This window comes from Cryptosporidium bovis (assembly GCF_009768925.1).
Source record: "Cryptosporidium bovis isolate 45015 chromosome Unknown contig_5, whole genome shotgun sequence".
Classification (NCBI taxonomy): domain Eukaryota; phylum Apicomplexa; class Conoidasida; order Eucoccidiorida; family Cryptosporidiidae; genus Cryptosporidium; species Cryptosporidium bovis.
This window is the reverse complement of record NW_027125048.1, coordinates 132,498-155,407: the sequence shown is the minus strand read 5'-3', so window position 1 is coordinate 155,407 and position 22,910 is coordinate 132,498. Positions and strand designations below refer to the sequence as shown.

The 22,910-nt window shown below is 30.2% G+C and overlaps 10 protein-coding genes across 10 annotated transcripts; 4 read left to right on the top strand and 6 right to left on the bottom strand.

The window, feature by feature from the left end:
• Positions 1-219: 219 nt before the first annotated feature.
• Positions 220-1,350, top strand: FG379_003051 (uncharacterized protein; the record flags this gene model as incomplete). Its single annotated transcript, XM_067328681.1, has 1 exon — positions 220-1,350. One exon carries the CDS (start codon positions 220-222, stop codon positions 1,348-1,350), a length of 1,131 nt encoding a protein of 376 aa, XP_067182263.1.
• A 50-nt stretch (positions 1,351-1,400) lies between these two features.
• FG379_003050 (uncharacterized protein) lies at positions 1,401-3,515 on the bottom strand (the record flags this gene model as incomplete). The annotated part of the gene is made up of 1 exon (XM_067328680.1): positions 1,401-3,515. The coding sequence occupies one exon, from the start codon at positions 3,513-3,515 to the stop codon at positions 1,401-1,403; it is 2,115 nt and encodes a 704-aa protein (XP_067182262.1).
• Positions 3,516-4,055: 540 nt separating this feature from the next.
• On the bottom strand, positions 4,056-5,055 carry FG379_003049 (ribonuclease HI large subunit; the record flags this gene model as incomplete). Its single annotated transcript, XM_067328679.1, has 4 exons — positions 4,056-4,567; positions 4,617-4,660; positions 4,713-4,839; positions 4,890-5,055. The coding sequence occupies 4 exons, from the start codon at positions 5,053-5,055 to the stop codon at positions 4,056-4,058; spliced, it is 849 nt and encodes a 282-aa protein (XP_067182261.1).
• Positions 5,056-5,531: 476 nt separating this feature from the next.
• On the top strand, positions 5,532-7,799 carry FG379_003048 (uncharacterized protein; the record flags this gene model as incomplete). Its single annotated transcript, XM_067328678.1, has 1 exon — positions 5,532-7,799. One exon carries the CDS (start codon positions 5,532-5,534, stop codon positions 7,797-7,799), a length of 2,268 nt encoding a protein of 755 aa, XP_067182260.1.
• A 15-nt stretch (positions 7,800-7,814) lies between these two features.
• On the bottom strand, positions 7,815-11,204 carry FG379_003047 (uncharacterized protein; the record flags this gene model as incomplete). Its single annotated transcript, XM_067328677.1, has 1 exon — positions 7,815-11,204. The coding sequence occupies one exon, from the start codon at positions 11,202-11,204 to the stop codon at positions 7,815-7,817; it is 3,390 nt and encodes a 1,129-aa protein (XP_067182259.1).
• Positions 11,205-11,597: 393 nt separating this feature from the next.
• On the bottom strand, positions 11,598-13,211 carry FG379_003046 (membrane associated aspartyl protease with a transmembrane domain at the C-terminus; the record flags this gene model as incomplete). The annotated part of the gene is made up of 1 exon (XM_067328676.1): positions 11,598-13,211. The coding sequence occupies one exon, from the start codon at positions 13,209-13,211 to the stop codon at positions 11,598-11,600; it is 1,614 nt and encodes a 537-aa protein (XP_067182258.1).
• Positions 13,212-13,437: 226 nt separating this feature from the next.
• Positions 13,438-17,154, bottom strand: FG379_003044 (SMC2 protein; the record flags this gene model as incomplete). The annotated part of the gene is made up of 1 exon (XM_067328674.1): positions 13,438-17,154. The coding sequence occupies one exon, from the start codon at positions 17,152-17,154 to the stop codon at positions 13,438-13,440; it is 3,717 nt and encodes a 1,238-aa protein (XP_067182256.1).
• Positions 17,155-17,624: 470 nt separating this feature from the next.
• FG379_003043 (uncharacterized protein) lies at positions 17,625-20,282 on the top strand (the record flags this gene model as incomplete). Its single annotated transcript, XM_067328673.1, has 1 exon — positions 17,625-20,282. One exon carries the CDS (start codon positions 17,625-17,627, stop codon positions 20,280-20,282), a length of 2,658 nt encoding a protein of 885 aa, XP_067182255.1.
• Positions 20,283-20,332: 50 nt separating this feature from the next.
• Positions 20,333-20,731, bottom strand: FG379_003042 (putative double-stranded DNA-binding domain; the record flags this gene model as incomplete). The annotated part of the gene is made up of 1 exon (XM_067328672.1): positions 20,333-20,731. The coding sequence occupies one exon, from the start codon at positions 20,729-20,731 to the stop codon at positions 20,333-20,335; it is 399 nt and encodes a 132-aa protein (XP_067182254.1).
• A 450-nt stretch (positions 20,732-21,181) lies between these two features.
• Positions 21,182-22,831, top strand: FG379_003041 (uncharacterized protein; the record flags this gene model as incomplete). The annotated part of the gene is made up of 1 exon (XM_067328671.1): positions 21,182-22,831. One exon carries the CDS (start codon positions 21,182-21,184, stop codon positions 22,829-22,831), a length of 1,650 nt encoding a protein of 549 aa, XP_067182253.1.
• Between the last annotated feature and the right edge of the window lie 79 nt (positions 22,832-22,910).

Sequence of the window (22,910 nt, the reverse complement as noted above, 5' to 3'; positions counted from 1 at the left end):
TATTGGTATAAAATAACTAGTTTATAATTCATTAATTACTATTGTGGATTAATAAACTCTTGCTTACCCCACCAAAGCATAATTATGTCGACGGTACTATTTTAAATAATGCACATGCACCCTTTTCACATGCAAACGCGGAAAAGTTTATTTAAAATTAAAATTCACAGAGAAGACTTTTTTTAATTGAAATAAATGTAACATAATAAAAGCGATAATATGAAAAAACAGGAAACACTTAAGCTTGGTGAGTCTCCTATTGGTGATAATATAAAAGGAATTCAACAAAATTTGAGCAGTTTGAGTACTGGAAATGCTTTATCAAATACAGAAAATATAAAGCTATCACCATCTACAATAAGATCATTTGAAGAATATAAAAAACCACCACTACCAAACAACACACCTGCAGAAGAACGATGGCCTCACTTGGGTGTAATTACAGATATTGGAACTACAATTACTGATCTTAAGGACGGACTATTAGATTATTACGGCACACTCTTCATACCTTCAGAACATGATATAGGAGCAAAAATCGAGTCTTTAAGAACAAAAGATACAATCTATGGTAACTACAACTCAAATATAAAAAACACAATAAACAACAAAATCCAAGTAACTAAAGATAACCATGGGTTTAGTGTGTTTCACAAGGTAAATGAGGCACCACTATTAGATGACATTCCAGACCCCTCATCTGATATTCCGAGATCAATATATTCATATAGAGACAAGAAAGGAAATCCAATTTCAGACAAGGTCAGGATGGATGATTCTGAACTAATAGATTTTCATGGTCTTGCAGAAATACCTGGTAGGGGAACATTAAGAATTGCAAAAAATCATACAGAAAATGAGAAGAGGAATGCAAGGCAAAATTCAAATTTAAAAAATAAAAATACTTTAGACGAAATTAGTATTGAAGAAAATGGTATTGAAAACCTCTTGGGGCTTGATTTAAAGGATCTAGCAGCAAGGGGTGCTCTTAGCAGTAGAGCAAGAATACCGTACAATGATATAGGAGAGATGATGGAATGTATATCCAGAAATTGTAAAGATGTTCAAAACAGACTCACTTTTTTTGAAGATTCTCTATCGTCTTATCAATCAGACCCGAAAATGGCTCAGTTTATTCCACCATTGAATGAGCCAAGAAGATTTATAAAAAATTACCAATCAAAAGATCCAATTGCAAATTATATTTACAGTCTATATAGAGATCTTTACAACAAATCAGAGATAAATTCTAAGCGTATTGAGGTAATAAAAGCAAAACTTAAAGTTCTACAATCTCATTCCAAGCCAAAAACAGTTAGAATTGCAGCACACTCCTCATTAGGTTTATAAAAAGAAACATAATTAAAAATAGATACCAATTTTAGTCCATTTTTTTAGTTTTAATCTCTTTGAAAACTAGATATTGTATTTAACCTAAACTCTTCTCTCGATCTTATAACTGAGTTTTTTTCTTCTGTCAATTTTTGTATAATTTCCACTACACTTTCTTCGTTTATTTTTAGTTTAACTAGTTTTATTCCTTTATCGACAGTTGAATCACATAACTTTATCATTTCCGGAAATTTATCAGATAAGCTCATAATAGAATTCTCAACTTGCTTAACTGAAGGGCAATTTCTTGCATAGGTTGTTAAACGCTTTGCCAATAGTGGTAGTTGGGTTGTTGGTATAAACTTTCTTGAGTGCAAAAATATAAACGAAATTTGTTGAACCGTCCAAAGCTCATTTTTTAGTTGTTCAAGCTTTATATTGTACTCATCGTCCTCTACATTAATTAATTTGCTTATTTCTTTTATTTTTTCACGTCTTTTTACTGTAAATAGAAGTTCTCTTTGTGAAGGTGTCAATAAATTCCTATTTTTAGAATGAATTGCTACAGGTTTTGGACACTTGGGCTGTGAAATATGATTTTGAGTCTTTGGAGTTGAAATTATTGGTGAAATTGAGCGTGATAGCAAAGCTGACGAACGAAAGCTTCTTCTTGGAGTTGTATAGGTTTCTGATTTTAATGCAGATACTTTTGATGAAAAAGATAAATCATCATCTTCTTTTGAGTTTTTTGTCACAATAATCTTATTATTCTTTGTGGGCGTTTTTACATCTCTGTCATAATCTAAATCCACCTTTTTTTCATCTACGGAGAGCGATCTTCTATTACTTTGTCCCTTGTTATCTAGATAATCCTCTATATTTGAAATACTACTAACCATTTTAAGCTTATATAGACTTCTTACATTTGGTGTTACACTCAAACTTTTTATCCTGCTTTCTGAACTTCCAAATAATTTATTATCACTTCTTTCTTTTAGTGGAAGTTTTGCTTTTGGAATATCCAAGCAACTTTCAATATTGAAAAGGCTAGACCAATCAGTTAAATCCAATAGTTTTGTGCTAACATTAATCTCGCCTGAGAGATTATCTTTAAGATGATCCTCCTGTTGCAGAAGTACTAAATTTAAAATAATCAACTTTAATGTATTAACTCTATCATTAATACTTAAATTTGAAACTCTATCAATTGGATTACTTATACCTTGGTTCATAATTATTTCCAATTCATACCCATCAAAAAAATTCTTTTCATCAGCACTAGAATGTCTAGATGCCAACTCATATTTAGTTAATTTGCACCATCTAACAGATATCAATTGAGGTGCAATCCACAATAATTTTTGTAGATTGTCAAGATTAAAAACTTTTTTTGTCACATTTTCTACTTGCTCTTTAACTAAAGATGGATAAAAAAATGGTTTTTGCCTTCTTTCTAACAGTCTCAAAACTATTTCTAAACCCTGAAAGATATTAAGCAAATATTCATATTTTTTAGGTAGTTTAATATTCATTAACCCTTCAAGTTTGTGTCTATTATTGCCTGAGATAATATCACCATAGAGAGACAAATCACTATTATATTCTGCTCTTAATAAATTAAGTATTTTTGTTTCTCTGTGAGTTTGAAAAAATTCTGATGGAGAACAAAGTGAATCACATTTATCATTAGTTTTAATAGGTGATGATACTTGCGACTCAGGAGCGGTCGGTGGTAGCAAACTATCCAATCCTATGTCTATTTCAGTACTCTCTGTTTTTTCATTAACAGTATCAAAATCGCCATCATCATTAATAAATATTTTATTGCCCTTTTTAATGTTTGTACCTTCAATATTAGTATTTTGCTTAGAATTGCCTATTGTGTCATCTTCTATTCTGTCAATTATATCAGATTCTACAATTTTCTTCTTACTCTGCTTTGTTTTTTTCTTTGGAGAGGAGACTCCCATTTCATCAATTTCATTATGCTTTTCGTTTTTATTGACTTGTTTGTACATTGATCTTGTTTTTACACCATCGAAACTTGTTTTCAAGTCATTCGACTTTGAAACATTCCTCAAAGAGATAGTTGATTTTACTCCATGATCAAGATCCAACCTGGTTTGCCCAGAGTCATCTACCTGAAATGTTAAGTTTACTGAGTTCTTTGCCCTTCTAGCCATTATTTTTGGGCAATGAATTTATTATTTGGCTCTTTTTGAAGTTTCCTTGTCGAGTTATAACTGTGTGTATACTCCTAAATTATCAAAGAAAATTGTGGAGGGATATAATAGAAATATAACTAGTATATAACTATTATGATATAAAGCACACTCCCAAATCTTATTTTTGAGATATAAATTTTTGTCTATTAGTAAATTATTTACATAATTTGTGAATTATTATCTGTAAAAAAAAAGAGTGCCCGCCACTCTGTGTCGTTTAGGCGATAGTTGTAAATCATCAAAAAAGAATGTACTCGTAAGTGGCAAGACCAGAGTATAAATTATTTTACTAATCAAAACACTGTTGAATTCAAACCAGAGTATCTAAGTAATTAATATTTAAAGCTACTTAATTTCATAAATTACTGAATAGTCGCTTCATTCTTGAGAGTTTACGTGAATTAAGAGACTCGGGGTCACATTGAATACCTTTTTTTTCGTGGCAAATTTGGCGTGGGTCGTATGAATAATAATTTGACACATGCGATAATTACAAGTTTAATTGATAATTTTGTTGCAAAACTTACTTTTTTTCTTTGGATTTTTAAAAAAAATCTTTTCTTGATTGTCCTCGCCACTCTCTAACGAATCCCAAATAACCTCATATCCATCTTTATTTATAAAATCAATGGCTGTTGACCATGAAAAGCGTACAATATTAGGAAAGCCAAATATAGGATTAAAAGTCAATTTAAGAAATTCCTTCGTTTTCGGATCACTTGGGTATCCACTTCCTTGTTCATATTTGCTTATGTCATTCCCGTTTAAATCACATTTATCAACACCAGGCTGATCCCACCAATTCAACAAAAAATCGTCTCTTTTAACCTTTGCCAAGATAGATGCACCGCTAACGGATGTAAAAAGTGAATCCGCCCTTGGTTTTACAACTATATCAATATTAGGAAATATTTGTTTTAATTTATCTTTGTAAGTTTCAGGTGGTCCAACAGTGTCGATGTATATCTCTCTCACATTAACACCGTTATTTATTACAGAAGTTATTAAATCTACTACTTTCAGTAAATGTTCATTATGTTTGTCTGGAAAGCAACTTACTTATTGTTGCAATGTGTGAAATTTCATTTAAATTGCGCTTTCTTCTGTTTACTCAAAATTAAAATTAAAATATCAAATTGAGAATTGTTGACTCACCTTTTTTGCATTTCGCAACTCAAATATTCAGGGGATATTGAATGTATTCTCCAACCAAACTTGTCAGTTTCCTTTCTAATTCTCACATTTATTTTGTCCCTATTACTGGAAGTTAACTTTTTGGAGTCTAAAAAATAGCCGTAATGTTGTCCATACTTTATAATCATTATTACTTACCGTCAACCCCAAACTTTCTTAGCATTTCCTCATTCTCCTTTGGGTAGTATAGGCATGCATATACCATTGGCCCCAAAACCGGGCCTCTTCCTGCCTCATCCACGCCCAATACAACTTCTCTTTTATCAAAAGTGCATGTGTTTTCCTCAAATGAGTGATCTAACATTATGAATTCGTTAAATCTAGTACAAATACCTTTCAATATGTAAAAAAAATAGGTCTCAGCGGGAATTGTTGCAAGTTTTATAGCTTTGAAAATGATATTTTAAACGGAAAAAATACAAATATCTCAAAACATTCAATTAATATATAATTTTTGATAGTCCTTGGTCACCCACATACCAGATATACTTAACTTTTTTTTTTCAAAAACAGTTGGTAGTAGAAAAAAGTAGCACGTTCGCCTCCTACATGTTTATTTTTTTGTGTGTACATTTAAAATTGTTCATCAACTCAATTTAGTATCCATTAGGGTTATCAATTTTAATATAACTTATTAATTATTGATGAATAATTAATGTTTATGAAGTTATACCAACAATTTTATTTTTGTTAATGAAAAAACACAAATTGCGGCAACCTGACCTTCTCTATACTTTAGGTACTAGTCCTGACATTGTTGTTGTCAAATATTTTATATTTATGACGGATATACCAATATCTCTTAGAAAATACATTGAATATGGAGAAAAAACGGAAGAAGTATCTGAAATTTACTACCAAATACTTTCCTGGTTAGGTTCAGAAAGTAATTATTATTTGGCAATTGGGAGATTGACTGAAATTTGCAACTATATTTTAGAACACATAAATTCTAAAACACATATTTCACCCCACCTATGTTATGTTTCCCCAGATATTTTATCAATAGTTTTTGATAAAAGCTCAAAAATTTTGAGATTTCCTGACAACTGTTATTCTAAATCGGAAAATCCATTTTACAAAGCAGAAGGTTACTCAATTGAAAACAAATTTTGGGAATTATTCCGTGAACTCGCAATTAAAATATCTCAAAAGTGCTCTCCTAAAGAATGCTATGTTATTTTTGTTGAGATTATACTGGGTTCAGTAACTTTACCTATAACTTCTGAATATAATCACAACCAAAATCAAGAAAATAATGATGGTATTGTTAAAGATATAAAATTAACTTCCTTGTCCGAAGAAAAATGTGAGCTACCAAGATTTTTTCGTTATTTAGGTTTACATTGTTCAATATTATGTATTTCAAGAATGAAAAGGAACAAAGCACAATTTCTAACAACAGTTTGTTCCTTAACTCTTAGAAAACTTATTTATGATACAGATTGTAACTCTCTTTATACTTGTTCTTGTGCAAAATCGACAAAATCATCTCCAAAATACTGTATCATTGCAGAAATTAGATTTTTGGAGTATCTACTAAATAATATTATTCAATTGATATTGGATTGTCTTTCCGATAACAAATATGATGCTGAATATAAAAGTCAAGAAATTGGAATCTTTAATTCAGATAATTACGAAAATAGTATTAATGTAACGCAACATACCATTTATTCATTCTTAATGAAAACATTGGAAAAGCTTATTCTAATTGATGTACACGATATTGAAATATCGTTTGATAATTCAAATTCCAAGAACAAGAGATTACATAGGCCAAAGTTAGCCTCTAACCTATCTCACAACTCTACAAATTCGATTATTAGCCAAATCCTTTCTTGTGAAAACCCTAACTCAAATCATAATTCAAATACGATATTTGCTTGTTGGACTAAGATTATTTTTCAACTGTGTTATTATATCAGCAATGTGGCCCCACAGACAATTATAGATATTTTAAGCAACATTCCTATTTGTATTACTGATGTCGAATCTCAGCCTGGTGATTTGGACGTTACACCACTCTCCCTTGCATGCTATTCATACTCATTATTTGTAATATTAGAAGAAAGTTATCCGAATTTGTGTGACAAAATTTATCCAAGGCAAATCATTTCTTTACCATCTAGACTCAGCATCATTTTTAGAACCGTCACTATATTTTTAATATATTGTGATACTTGTATGTATGGGTATGAGTTGAATCATAGTAGGAAAAAAAATGAGGATATATTGTTATCGTATTTCAACACATTTTTGCAGAAAGGCATACTCGCTGACAGTTATTATACTAAAAAATTTCACATATTAATACAAAATAGATTACAAGAAAAGGCATACTATTTATTGGAAAGTAACCTTGATAATTTAATCGACTGTAAAAAATTGATACCTTGTTCGTTTCAGACAATATACGGATTAAATTGGCACCAAAATATACTAATTAAACATATATTTTATTCTTTTACTAGGTACAGAGATGAATCCATATTAGATTCTAAAATCAATAGTATGAATGAACTTTATCCATACTTATTTGATAAAATAACTTACTCACTTAAAAAATGTTATGACTACGATACATTATTTAATCTTTTTTACATCAATGTTGAGTTTCACAAGAAGTTGGCATTAAAAAATCCTTTTTCAGGAAAAGTTACTGTTGGGTTAATAAGTAAGATACGTGAGATATGGTGGGAAGAAATTAACAATCGGAAATGCGGAGCTATATTATATATGGATTTGAATAGAACTATCTCAATTTCACTTGAATATTTGTTAGAATGCGACACACTTGAGAATGAGCTTTCTAAAAGTGAAGTATTATTAATCGTTCTAAATTTAATTAAGTTAATATTGCTTTCAGATAGAAAATCAGATAATGGTTCAATTAAACAAGTAATTGTTTCTCTAACAAAAGAATCAAATGTTTTGGAGAATTATATTCACAAAATCAAAAACTATTTCGAAAACAAATCCAGGGCAAAACTAAGAGATACTATTTTTTTCATAATTAATGATATTGAAAACATAATACATCGTTAATGTCAATTTTTACTTCTAGCCTAAAATGAAACTATATATATAGTCCAGATTTCCCTTGTTCACGTTATTATTGAACAAACTCCAATACTTCACAATGCAGGCATTGTTCGGATCAATTAAATTTGAAAATTTCCATAATCTTGAATAAATCTTATTTATTAACCAATTAGGGTATTTTTTTTGTTTTGTCAATATATCTTTACTTTCAATTTCTAATGATTTTAAATACGAGGAAATCATACAAATGTTATATGCCAAATTCCTCAAGCACATGTCATAATTGATATCTACAATGTTATCATTTAAATATTCGATTAAACCATTTTTGTCTAGATTATCTAGATTTAGTGCAATTTCCTTGATTGTTTTGTTCTCAATAATTAACTCTAACGAAGAAATTACATTTTTCATGTTCCTACCAGTTGTTTGTTCATTGTAAAGTATAAATCCTATAATCATCTTAAGAGCAAAACCTGGATTAATACCGGTTTTATCTAAACCAAATTCAGGAATGGAAATTCTACCTAATATATTTATTGATTTATTGTAATATTTTTGTATCGATTCATGGTTTCCACCAAAATCATAATCGAGGAATTCTGCGTAATTATAGATTACGTAACCATTATTTGGGTATAATGATATTGCCTTTTCATAAATGAGTTTTGACACATCAATTAAATTATAAATATCTATTATCATTCTTGCATAATCAACTATATTCTGAGGGCAGAATTTGTCATTTTCTATGCAATTATTGACTATCCAGGGTTTCCAACTCTCTGACCAATCTAAAAGCTTTCTATTATAAGGAAATTGTGAATAGTTATTTAAAACGTCATGTTCATTGTTTGATTTTAGTAAGTCTATACCTATTTCGGTTCTTCCGATTCTTCTGTAAATCGAATACTGTGCATTTCTATAAACGAGCTCAAAATATCTTGAATTATTATCAAGTTGGATTCTCCAGCACGTTCTTTGGAATATATTTTCTTGATTATTGCACCTATGTTTGATATTATCTAAATACTCAGTGACTTCGACGACTGTTATAGTGCCGTCTATATTGTTTGGGGTAGCACATCTATAAATGCTTAATAATAAATATTCTGTCTTGTAAATTTTTTCCATTGTTTCATAAAGTTCCTTAATTGGGATACAGGCTGAAATTGAATAAATAAACTGAGTCCTTTCTCTTATTTTGATATGTTCATATTGTGGATGCGTAACTATCCTTGCATTTGTCATTAATCTTAAAGTTGAACTAACCACCATATCTGCGAGTATTGGTGTTCCATCTGGTAGGTTTGTGTTTATCCAATCAACTAATCTAGACTTTGATGGAGAAGAATTATTTTCTGAAATTAATCCAGATTTCAACTCACTCAATGGAAATCTCAAGAACGAAATGGAAAGCATAAATAGAACCAATGATAAAAATAATAAGTTAGATATCATTTTTACCACAAAATTGCCTCTTTTAACTTTTGATGTTCTAATATTTGAATATTCATTTGATCTCTTATTGAAAATCGTTAAATAAACATCTTTGTAATAATTTTTTAGGAAAAGTAAGTAAGATTTTGAAGCCAGCAAAGCTGCAAATATTGAAATATATGGTATTGCTAAAACTCTTAACCTCGAAATTATAATTGCAAGCATACAAAAAAAAATAGTCTGAATAAAAAAATAAAGTATATATGTTTCGAGTCTCGTTTCTTGCAATTCATAAGTAGCATTCTCATCCGATGTGTCCAAAGGCATATAGACAGCGTCTTTTTTATCAGTTTTTTTCAAAACTGAATAATCTTGCTCAATTAAATACTCATTGCAAGTTTTCCAGTCATTAACAGACATTGTTGTAGATTTTGGGGAAGATGAAGTAGAGGAAGAATAAATTGACGATCTAGAGGACGATGAATACAGAGAAACTTCGTCATCAGAACATTTCGTTTCGTAGGTTAACATAGAATTATTATGTTTAAAATATTCTGTCTTAGAATAACTTTTATTTAAACTATAAATACTTTTAATTAAATCCATAATAATCATTGTTAAAATAAAAAAAATATTTGGTAAGAAAAAGTACAATACTCCTGAATTATGTATCATTTTCAATTGCTGTTTAGTTATCCAGGAAAACTCGGACCCACCCATCTTGTAAATCATTGTGTCAAAGTTATTAAATTCTTTGCCGAAAAGTAAAGACTTTAACATGTCATAAACATGTGTATCACCGTTTGAAAATGGAGATGTAATTTTGTTTATCAAAATGAATATTACAAGAGAAAATATACCAGTAAAAAATGAACTGAAAAAAGAGAACTCGGTATTTTTACCACGATTTAAAAATATACGAGTTACCAAAATTGATAAAAATATAGAAATACCCACTGACATTGCAAGTGAAAATAAGATATAATTGTTGAAAAAGTGCAGTAAATATGAGCATACTAAAGAAAGAAGATGAATTTTTATCATGTTTACAAGCTTCATTTCGAAAACATTATGTTCATAACCAAGCAAATAAATTATAAAAGCTGAAACCATTTGGGTCGCAATTATAAAGACAGAGAATTGCCAAAATTCAAGTTGAATTAGGGAAGTGATGAAAAACAAAACCCATTTTTTATTCATCTTTTTTTTTCCTTTAAAAATTGAAATAAGAATAAGATTATTTATCCAAATAATAGGTAATGCAAAATTTTCTCTCAAAGGTAAACTTGAAATTCTAGAAAGAAGTCTTAACTGAAAATTTCCAAACAAAAATCCCATACAAACGAGGCCACTTATATAAGATCCATTAGAAATGTATGTACTTGTACCACACAGAAAACCCATTCCAATTCCTAGAATTGTGTTTATAACGTAATAATAAAAGTTGAATGGTGAAATAAAAGTGTTAAAATACCTTGACTTATAATCAATATTTCTTAATATTGCTTCGCTAAAAGAATGTTTTTCAAATTTTATCGAATATAACAATGATAAAAAGTATTTTGCTCTAAAGAATATCTCCCTTATTAATCTATATGTTATTCCCAAACAAATTTCTTGATAAATATTAAATCTTGAAATAGAATTAATAGTATCTGGATATTCAGTTCTTTCATCAAAAATCATTTTATCTATTATTGTACTAAAAATATTTGTAGGAGAGCCAACTATTTCCTCATAAAAAGAATAGTAAAATCCTGTTTCACTAAAGAGTGACATTTTTTGTTCCTCATAAGTTTTTCGAAGGATCATTCGATGTCTCAAAAACAAAAATAATGTGAAAATAATACATGAGAAAACAGTAAACTTAGTTGTTTTGTTCCTATTATTATTTTCATTAATTACTGAGTTACCATGTTTAGCCATGCGATTAACATAGACTATTCTATCAACTGTTTTTTTCTCCATATTTGCTAAAAGTAAATTTATATCTCCTGTTTAATACACATTGCACAAGATATTGTATTATATACAATAACACTATCAAAATGATAAGTTTCAATTTGTGTGTCAAATATTTCAATATTCTTCCGTCTCGGTTATATTTACAAAAAAAAAAAATAAAAACCAATGCGCCTCGAATTATTAAAAAAAGTATTTCTTTTTTTCGGAAATATTATTGATAAATATCTTTATCGGATTAAGATTTTGAAGTTTCACTAATATACCTAATATTAAGATAAAAAATCCTATTTTTCCTTACCCTATATTATTGAATAAAATACAAATTCAATTTGCTCCGCTTTTCATGAAAATATACATCTAGTAATTGTTTTACATATATAAATGAAAAATAGTTTGTTATCTACTACAATTTGAGCCAACACCTAATGATAATTTATTAAGGTTATTTCTTCTAACACTTCTTATTATCAAAATCAAAAAAAATGGATTAAATATTATGATAATGGTTAGAAAAGATTTATGCCTTTTAAACTTATTCCATATTAATTTAAAAACACGATTATCTTTTAATTCACTCCGAATAACATTTATTTTTCTTGCGTGTGATAAAATCTTATTGAATTGCTTTGTTCTTCCATATTTATCTTTGAAACTTGAATCATTTACTAGCAAATACTTTTCGTTAATATTAGAAGTATCAATATCAGTACTCCCAATTAAAATCTGTCCCTTATTTAGAAATAATGAGATCTCTCTATCAACAAAGAAAGTTGCTCCTAATATTATTTCATCTTGATAATTCTGTGCATTGTAATTAACATCATAAGCTGCACTTAAGTAATCATTCACATTATCACTTACTATCCCTAAACAATATATTTTATTTTCAGAATCAATTATTTCATTTATAAACAAATAAGAATTTGAGGTCCAATTAATGGTTGAATACTCTAAGGTATTTTCACTTTGATTTCTCACGAATTCTAGTTCTAAATTTGGAAATTCATTTATAGAAACAGTATTTGAAATTTTCCAGCATGTCGTTCCATCCATATAGTCATATCCAGATATGTACGGATATAATTTTATAACAACCTTTAAAATTTGATTGATTAAATTATTATATATATTTGAGGGTAAAACTGTAATAGTCGTCCCCGTGTCGAAAATTGCTCTATATAAGTGATTTTCGGACGATCTACCTGTTGTTAATTTGTAACCATTAATTTTAATATTTCGAACATAGCCACAATACCTTTCTTCATCACTACATCTTTGAATTGGTTTTAACTCAGACATTTCACTACTAAGTTTATTATTGATAACATACCCAAAAACCAGTTTACCACCTCTTTTATTTAGGTGAATCGATATTATTTCCTCAAGCTCACTCTTTAGAACTGACCTATTGTTAAAAACGTTGTTTATAACTGAATTCAAATAATCTACCGTTTTAAAATTTCCCAATCCCATGATTCCTGTTGCCTTTTGATGTTTAAACGGTTTATGCTCAAATAAATTGCATCCTATAACTAATCTACTATTATTTCTTTCTTTACCTTTATTCCACCTACTGATTGGTGGCATATTTTCAAATTCAACAAAATCTTCGATAAAATACCCAGTTAATCTACTTCCTTCCGAATATTTCACACTATAAATGCACGTTCCTTCTTGGCTGCAATTACACCTCCTAATTATATTGCTGTTCAACACATTTTTACCAGTATTCGTATTACACTTCAATATTTTTGAATTTGACAAAGAGGCATTATAAGGTTTGTATTCATGAAATCCGCATTCTAGGCAATCGCTACATGCAAAGCCCGTAAAAGAACTACCTGTATCTATTAATAATGTTTGAACCTGTATAGTGGGATATCCGGCAAATACCTTAATGTAGTAATACCCAAGTTCACTAATGCTTCCGTATACAGGTATTTCCAAATTAACATGAAAACTGATATGAGTAGCTAAAATAAGAAATAACAATATTTTATTGCTATTCATTGTTTTAGAGACTCTTTAAAAAAGTGATTTTTTAAAGAACACACATATGTAAGGTAACTAAAATTAAATTAAAAAAGAATATTAATAATTTAACTATGTAAATAAATCGTATATACACATGTTCGTGAAGAAAAATGATCTTATGCGGTAATTTGCGAATATATTTTTTATTAAAAATTCTAGCTAATAATTACCTATTATTGAAAGGGTAAATATAAACATTTATCTAAGATCTTCTGCGTAACTTCAAATTAGAATTCTCTTTATAACATTTATCCTTTACAATCGCGTTTATTTCTTGATTCTCGTCTTCGAAATCCTCTAGTTTGTTATTTTCATATCTGTTAACCGTTGAGACCCCGTGCATCAATTCTGTTCTAAACAAGACATTTGCGTTATTAAACATTCCTTCTTTTAGAGAAACAATAATAAACTGGGAATTGGGAAAATGGTTTTTGATCATTTTACCGATATTCTGTGTGTGGCCAAGATCGAGTGCAGAATCTATCTCATCCAAAATATATACCGGAGCGGGTTTGAACCTAAGCATTGCTAAGACGAGTGAAAGCGCAAGTAGTGACCTTTGGCCTCCACTAAGTTCAGTTAATGACTTTTTCCAAACACCGCCTAACTCAACTTTGAATTCCAGACCATATAAATTATCTGATTCCTCTTCAGGATCAATAAATTGTACAAGTTCCGCATTTGCATTTGGTAATAGTGTACTAAATATTGATCCAAAAGAAGCATTTACTGCCTTCCATGTGTTTTCCAACGCTTGTTTCTTCTTTTGATCTAAATCATTTATTGCATCTTCAATTTTATCCTTGTCTTTGGTGACTATATCCCTCTTGTTAATTAATTCATTACACTCTGCATTTACCTTCTCGTATATATTTAAAGCTCTTCTATTCATATTTTTGGAAAGACTGTCCTTTTCACATTGCAGATCCTCCAATTTTTTAATACAATCTTTATATTTGTGCGTCTCCAGATCAAATTTTTCAGTGATTTTATCATCATGAAGCCACTCAAATTGCCTTAACATTGAATCTTTATTCTTATTTTTTTTTGTCAGGTTTTGACTCAATGTCGATATTTCATGAGAAATTTTGGTTATTTCTATTTGTTTCTTCGAAATAATTTTTCCTATTTTTTTTATTTCAGTTCTATTATCTCTGATAATGTCATTACTTGATTCTATTTCCTTTTGTAATTTTAATAATGAACCATTTGCATCTTTCAACTCGCTTTGAAGTTCACTTAACTTTAAATTTTGTTCACCTAAGTTCTTTTTAATTTCATCAATAATTGTTCTTTTCTTAATTATATTCTCATTCAGTTGTTCCAACTCCTTATTTAATACCTCTTTTTCAATTCTTGAAGAAAAGGTTACTTTTTCCAGGTCTTGATGTATAACCGTCAACTTTTTTATTTCTTTTTTGTAGTCTTCTATGCTCTCTTCTATTTCTTTTTCACGTGACGCCTTATTGACTTCGAACCCTTCTATTTCAGTTTCCAACCTTAATTTATTTTGTGTTAACTCCTCACTTTTTCTTTTACAGTTCGTTAGTTCAATTTTTAATGCCTCAATTTCCATTTTTATACCATCCATCATCGCTTCTGTCGAATATTCATTTATTTTCTCGAGTCTTTCCTCTAGTAATTTTAATTGATGATTATTTATTTCAAGTTGCCTCAATGAGTGACGATAAACTTCCGAAGCTTTACTTAAATTAGGCAAAAGGTTTCTATCTATTTCTTCAATTCTTCTGTTGTTATTTAACAATTTCAACCTTATATCATTGTATTGTCTGTATGTTTCAATAATACTCCTACTATTACCCGTACTCGAACCCCCAGATAATGTTCCAGTTGGATCGTAAATATCACCCTTTAAGGTCACCGTCCTTACAGCAATATCGGGATGGAATGTGATAGCTTTTGCAAAATTTTCGTCTTCGCATATTATTGTATGCCCAAAACAATACTTCATTGCAGGAAGAAGTTCTTGATTAAAATTAATCAAGTTCATTGGACTAACCACTCGAAGATCATCATTACCAGTACAGTTTGTCAATTTTTTAGCATGTTGAATGGTTTTTTCTGATATAGAGGGGTCAATGATTTTGTCTAATGGTATCAGTGTAACTCTTTTTTTTATTAATCCACTATTTAAAAGTTGTTTTCCTATTTCACTATTCTCAACTATCATGTTGTAGAGCCTTCCTCCAGCGACCATTTCCAATGCAGTTGAATACTTGGGGTCACTGTAACCAAATAATTCGAACACACAGCCTTTAACTTTTGTTTTGTTTAAATTTTGTGAAAAAAGTAAGTCTACACTATTTATGTGTGCCTGTACGGCCAATTCTCCGTTACTCCCAGAATCATAAATACATTGAATATTTCTAATAAACATTTCTATGGGCTGAAGCTGAATTTCAAGAGAGTCATTATCAATTTTTAACCTTTTTCTTTCGAAACTGTACTTTTCAAATAATTCTGCATCTTCTTTCATACTATCTACATCAGTTTGTAGTTTCTCTACATGTGCCTTTAATTTATTATATTCATCTCTTATACTCGAATTTTGTTGCCCACCATTTGAATTGTTTTTTGATATTTTGTTTTTCAGTGGTTTAAGACTTCTCTCCATGTCTTCGATTTTTAACTTAATTTTCTTCTCTTGTACAGCTATACTACTTAATTCCTTTTGGGTGTCAAATAAAGATTGCCGCAGCGACTTTTGTTCTGAATCTTCGGAAACAGAATCACAACCTGTACGTATTCCTTGGAGAGTTTTTTTTGAATTTTCTAACAATTTCTTAAGATCTTTTAGTCTTGTGTCGACTTTAGCGAATTCATCTGATTGGTTGGGTTCATTTTTCTTGCTTCTTCCAAAAGATAATTTTTCTTGAATTTCACCTTGTTGCTTTACCATATCAACAAGTGTATTTTCTTCATCTTTGAGATCTGTATTCAATTCATTCAGTTGAACTTGTGTCATATTAACATTAGATTCAATTAAAGATATTTTATCCTTGCAATCTCTAAGTGGGATTGACCATTTAGAAGACATTTTGTCTTCTTCTTTGTCAATAATTTTTTGAATGCAAGATACTTTATTATTCAAAGAATCAACTTCATTCTCAAAATTATTGAACTCAAGTTTCATATTTTTTAAATTTAACTCAATTGAATTAGTCTCATCTATTATTTGTTTGAACTGGTGCAGTGTACAAAGGCGTTCATAAAGCTCGACTTCTTCATTAATACTTGCCCACTTTAGATAATCAGTCTTCTCTTTCTTTATTCTCTCAAATTTAGGAATAATATCCTCCTCTAGCATTCTATTAATCTCATTCAATTTGCTATTCTTTTTCTCAATTAATTTTAAGCTTTGTTGCTTTTTAGTTTCATACATTCTTGTCCCTGCAGCTTCCTCAATCATCGAAAGCAGTTCCTTTGGCTTCATATTAATCACTTTCGTTATTCTTCCTTGCATAATTAAAAAATGTGAGCTACTAACATTTAATTGCACTGAATGAAAAAAATTTGTAACATCCATCGGTTTAACAACTGCCCCATTTATTAAGTATCTATTTCTCCCACCAGTTGCAATTTGTCTTGTTACCGTTATTTTGTCAAGGTCCCTATATAATGGAGAGGAATTAGATTTGTCTTCATTATTAAAAATTATTGAAACTGAGGCTTTGCTTATTCCTGCCTGACCTGATTTATATATTAGCTCCTCTAGCTTATTAATACGTATTTGTGATAAATTTGTTATACCGAGAACGAAACAAATTGAATCTAAAATATTCGATTTACCACTCCCATTAAGTCCCGTTATAGCGTTAAATTTTGGATTGAATTTTCCAATAATAGTTCTTTTTTGATAGGACTTAAATCCGTCCAGAATTATTTCTTCAATGTACATAATAAAATTACGAACTTCTATTACACTCGCAACTAGTTAATTTAATAGATTAAAAACTAAATTTGTTTTTATTAAGAAGGTAAGGGGCTGAAAGTTCAAGCTAGTGTCAAATACATATGATAAAAAACTTCCAAACTGATTATACAGCTTGCTTAACAAAATTTCACTTATTCTAGTTGCATAAGAAAAATTTACCAAGCATTAACTAAAATTATAAAAGCCTAAAATCTAGTGTGGGTAGATTGGCGCTTAACTCATTCATTGTTCCGGTGCATTAAGAATTTATTGCTAAATGTGTGGTTAAGATTGCTTTGTTCTAAGTAGAATTTAAGAGTTAAAATCACATGGATAAAGTTTAGTCATTGATAATATTAATTGCCTTGTTATTTTTGTAAAGTATCAATTCAAAAATTATAATATCTATTTCTCAAATTTAAAACCGTCACCTCTCACAACTATTAAATTACATTATGATGCAATATGTTGACTCTTTTTCGTCAAGACAACTTTTTGATTTGGTTAAATCTATTGGTGAATGTCGCTCAAAACATGAAGAGGACAACATCATTATTAATGAATTGACAATGCTACAATTAAAAATGCAAGAACATTCTATTTCACCTGGTAAACTACGTGAATACATGATAAGAGCTATTTACATTGAAATGTTGGGGCATGATGCTTCATTTGCTTATATTCATGCAATTAAAATGACAAATGAGAAGAATGCACTAGTGAAAAGAATAGGATACTTGGCATGTTGTATTTTTTTTAATAGGAACAACGAGTTATTAGTATTACTTATTAATACATTACAAAGAGATCTTTCCAGCAGAAATCAACTTGACATTTTATCCGCATTGTCAAGTTTACCATATTTACTAAATACTGAAATATTATCATCAATAGAAGAACTATTAATAAAATTACTCTCACACCGAACTCCAATTATTAGAAGAAAGGCATATTTGCTATTTCTAAAGGTAATGGAATTGAAGCCGACAATTATTGAAGAAAACAATGACCTATTGAGAAAAGGTCTTTGCGATATCGATATAGGTGTTGTCAACTCAGTTCTTTATTTAGTAGATAAAATAAATGCTTGCCATCCAAAATTATGTTTGCCATTGATTCCATATATAATTGCCAATTTGAAACAAATTATTGAAAACAATATTCCAAAAGATTATGAATATCATTCAATTCCAGCACCTTGGACACAAATTAAAATCCTAGATATATTGTCTGATCTTGTTGCATTTGACAAAAGCGTTGGTGATCAAGTTTATGAAATCATCTATAATGCCACCAAGAAAGTTGAATCGTCAGTGTTTGTGCCGACATACAACGGTAAATCAATAGTCTATCCTTCCCTAAATCCGAACATAAAATCTACAAATAATGCTTGCAATATTTCATTCGCAATATTTGACTCTTGTACAAAGGCAATAACATCAATTAATACTAATAGTGATTTACTGGATCAAACAACTGAAACTATTTCGAAGCTTTTAAATTCTGGGGTAAATTATCTAAAGTGCATTGGGATAAAATGCCTCACTAGAATAACAAAAATAGATCCATCTTATGCAATACCATATCAGATGGTTGTAGTAGATTGTCTTGAAGATAAAGACGAAACTCTAAGAAGATGTACACTCGATTTACTATGTAAGATGACTAATCCACAAAATATTGAAGTCGTTATTTCAAAACTTATTCAGAATTTAACTGCATCAAAGGATAGTCATTTTAGAGAAGACTTAGTAAAAAACATTGTCTTGCTAAGTGAGAGGTTTTCACCAACATATTTTTGGTACCTAAATACAATGATTAAACTATTTGAATTATCAGGTGAAACTGTTGGAAGAAATAAGGCAAACAATATTGCGCAAATAATTGCAGAAGGTCCCACTGGTGATGAATTAGAAGATTTAAAATTTAGAAATGAGGCGAGTAACGTATTTTCGAAGATTCTTGAGAATCATCTGGATATTTTGCCAGAAATACTTTATAATTTGGCAATATGGGTAATTGGTGAATATGGATCTATTGACCCAAACGGAACATGCGATATTAGATCGATTGAGGTTATTTACGAAGCAACCAAACTCCTTTCAAATACATTTGTACGTCTAAAAGAGAACCTTAAAGCATTCCAAAACAATACTGAAACATTCAATAAAGAACCTGAGTTAAATTTATCTAATTTAAAGTCCCGAACATCATCTGAAACTATATCAATTATCATTTCAGCTATAATGAAATGCTATTCCAACGCGATATTAGTTTCTAATAAAATAACAAATTTCGAAATTGAAAAGAAAGAAATGTATTTAAATAAGATGAATGAGATATATAATGGCATTATTTCAGAGTGTTTCAAATACCCATTTAACTTAATAAGCCAAAGAAATAATGAATTTATCTCACTTATATTGCTTAATAAGGAATTCAAAAATGAATTCCTAGACAACAATAATGTTAAGTTCTTCAACCTATTGAACTTTATCCTTCCATATGATGCATCATGTGAAGAAATAAATGTTGATAAAAACCTCAAATTCCTAGACAATTTTGTAAATGAGTATAAGCTTTCTAATGATTACGCATCTAAAATTAATAAAAATAAAAGTGACCTTTCGAGAATAAAGAGAAAAGAAAATAAATTAAATGCCAATAGTATCGATTTTATCGAGAACTCCTTTGAATACGACCAAAAAGCAAGTCTTAGTACCGAGTTGAAGCATACGGACCAGGAACTAGTCTATCTCGATGAAGTAGTTTCTGAAAGAATGCAAGAAACATTACAGAACATCTACAACGCACACAAATTTGAGGGCGAACCCCATGAGGAAAGTCAAACCATTAAATTCAAAGCGAAAAGTTTTCCGCCTAGCGGAGTGATCTCGCAACCAACAAGAACCAATATCTCTACGATCACAAGTAAATGGGGACCCGAAGGCTATAAAAATAGCACAAAACAGGAGAGTATTGTCAGTTGTAAATCTAAAAAGACTGATAATTCTGAAAATGTAAAAAGTAGGGAAACACAAGAAAGAGATATCAAAAAACAGAAAGAGATAGTTGCGCTTTTTAGTGGCATCTCTAAAACAAGAAGTAACTAAAAATATGTCACATTTCTTAGACACTAATTTGTGACATTCTAAATTTTCAATTAAAAATCAATCCCGTCATCCTCATCAAATAATTCTCTCCTATAAATAGTTATTTTAGATTTCTGCTCACTTGACTCGTTGATCATCGATAGTATATTGACTAATTCACTTTCCTGTAACTTCCTTTGTTGCGAAAATCCACTTGAACGGGCGGTGCGTAGAATATAGTCCTCTACTTGAATGGCCCTATCTGGTTTAACAAGTGCTATTCTATTCAGACGTTCAATAGCGGAAGGTTCAAGAATAGTCCTCAGCACTGCTCTTCTTTGTTCAATTACCTTCTGTTCTTCAGTGCTTATATTCGATGGTTGTTTTCCCTCTCTACTGTTTACTCCCTCAAGGCCATCGCCAACAGGAAAATTTGCGGTGCCTCCATTACTGTTATTAAAATTCGCCATCTTGTTAATGTTACAATTGTTAAAAATAGTATTTTAATTAGAAAGTTGATTATTAAAACCTGAGAAAAATAATTGCAGTAGTTTTTAGTCGCGGGATTTCATGAAACAAAAAACCGAAAATAACAAAGGAATTTTTACAATTGCTTCAGGTCATAAATGAAAATAACCACATATACATATATATCAATTTTAAGCAATCAACATTTTATTTGTAAAATTTACTCCATTCCTACCTCGACTTGAATAAATTGGTGTTTCTGTGTAGCTTACGTATGAATGTTCCACGTTAATATTGCAAACTATTCATGAGTTTAAGGGCTACTAATTCCCCCACATTTCCCGCCTGTTGTGTTTCGTTATTTATGCAAAGTCTTATTTGTTTAAAAGTAAATGGAGTATAATTTCCAGAATATTAATGTTTCTGTTTATTTCTCCAAATGATATGTGAAAATGGGGAATGCACTGGCAAATGATATTAGCACTCAAGATATTATAGACGGAAAAGAGTCTACTTTAGTACAACCTCTAATAAAATCACTTTCAGATTCGAATTTGAATAGCAATGCAACTTCAAGAGTCGCCTCATTTCAAGGTATGCCAAATCAGTTCATTGACGGTCCGGTGTCGGATACTCTGGGTAGGATATCCTCAAGAATTATCACTACTTGTGGTGTTATACATTATTTATCAAGAGCAGGTTCAAGCAAAAATGAGAATATCGACTCCGAGTTTGAAGTCCTTGACAGTATAAATGATAAAAACTATATATTCGAGTCACTAGATAATAAAGAAGTGAAATCAACGTGTGATAGCTATATTTCAAAAATTAAGAATAATAGTCTAATACCCACCACGAAGGATAATCTTTTTGACAACCTAACTTATGGAATGGGGTTTGAACTTGAAAGCAGAGAATCTTCTGAGAATCTTGAAGATATCATGGGAACTAGGGATATAGTTAGTAACGAAAGTATCGACATCGAAAGTTCTTCAATTAATGCCAAGTTTAAAACGAATGAAATTGAGGTTAAAAGTAAATTATTCAAAATTTTCGGGAACAAGAAAAACCACATGCCATTTTTAAGCCCAGGTATAATTGATGTATTCGTACCATTTGTACTCGATGAGACTCTACTAGCTTGCTTCTTAGTCTGCCCTCATTGGTTACTTACAATCGCTAACTTCTTAAACAAAAAGTATAGTATTTCGATAGATGAGAAGTTTATTGAATGTTACGCAGGAAATATCGAATTGGAGCACGCAACTGTCACAATTCAACCGGTGTTGACAGTAGGAGGGAGCGTTAGAATAGATAGAGTGTTATATGCAAAAGTACTGAAAAGTTGTTTGAACAAATCATCGACGCTTTCCTATAATTTCAAGTACAAGTCCGCTTTAATGGAAAGCAACAAGAATTTTCGTAAAAACCGTTCAAATTCCACTTTTCTGCCACCAAATAGAGGAAGTTCGTGTAATTCCATTCCAAAAATTATTTATACTTCTTCCTATAGATTCAACACGAAAGCAACAGGAACGAAAAGAGTTCAGTGGGCATATAAAGATATTTCTAGATCACACTGTGAAGAAGTTGCAGTTGCTCATACAACCACTACATCAAACTTGAATGTTGGGGATAGAATCGAAATTGCAGTAAATATGAGTAACTCATTTGGTGTTGTTGACTTGGACTCCATAAAATTCCAAAGATTGGTTTTCGAAGAAATTAGCTCAGAGAGATGTGAAATTGAAGATATGTATTCTTCCGACTCTGACTGGAGGCCAATTAAGAATGAGGGCAAAGAACTGAAAGACTTCTTCAATATCCCGATTTTTTCTCCACAAATGGAAATTTTATACACAGAGTGCGCAGGAACTGATGTTATTACATATAAGATAATATATAATGCTATTAAACCAGGGGAATTAGCTAACTCAAAGGAACACTTTGGGATCGACATATCTGTTGTACCGAAGAATTTTGCAATAATATCTGCACTTAAAAGAAAGGGATTACAACACGACAGGTACAGTCCACTACAACTTAGGGTTGGTGATCAGTTAGTTTTGTATATTTCAAAAGGTGGTACAATCCCGACGTAAATTGATTCCGGTACAACTAAAATAAATAATATATATTTTAACTTTTGCCTAACTCCTGTGTACATTCTATTAATTTTGT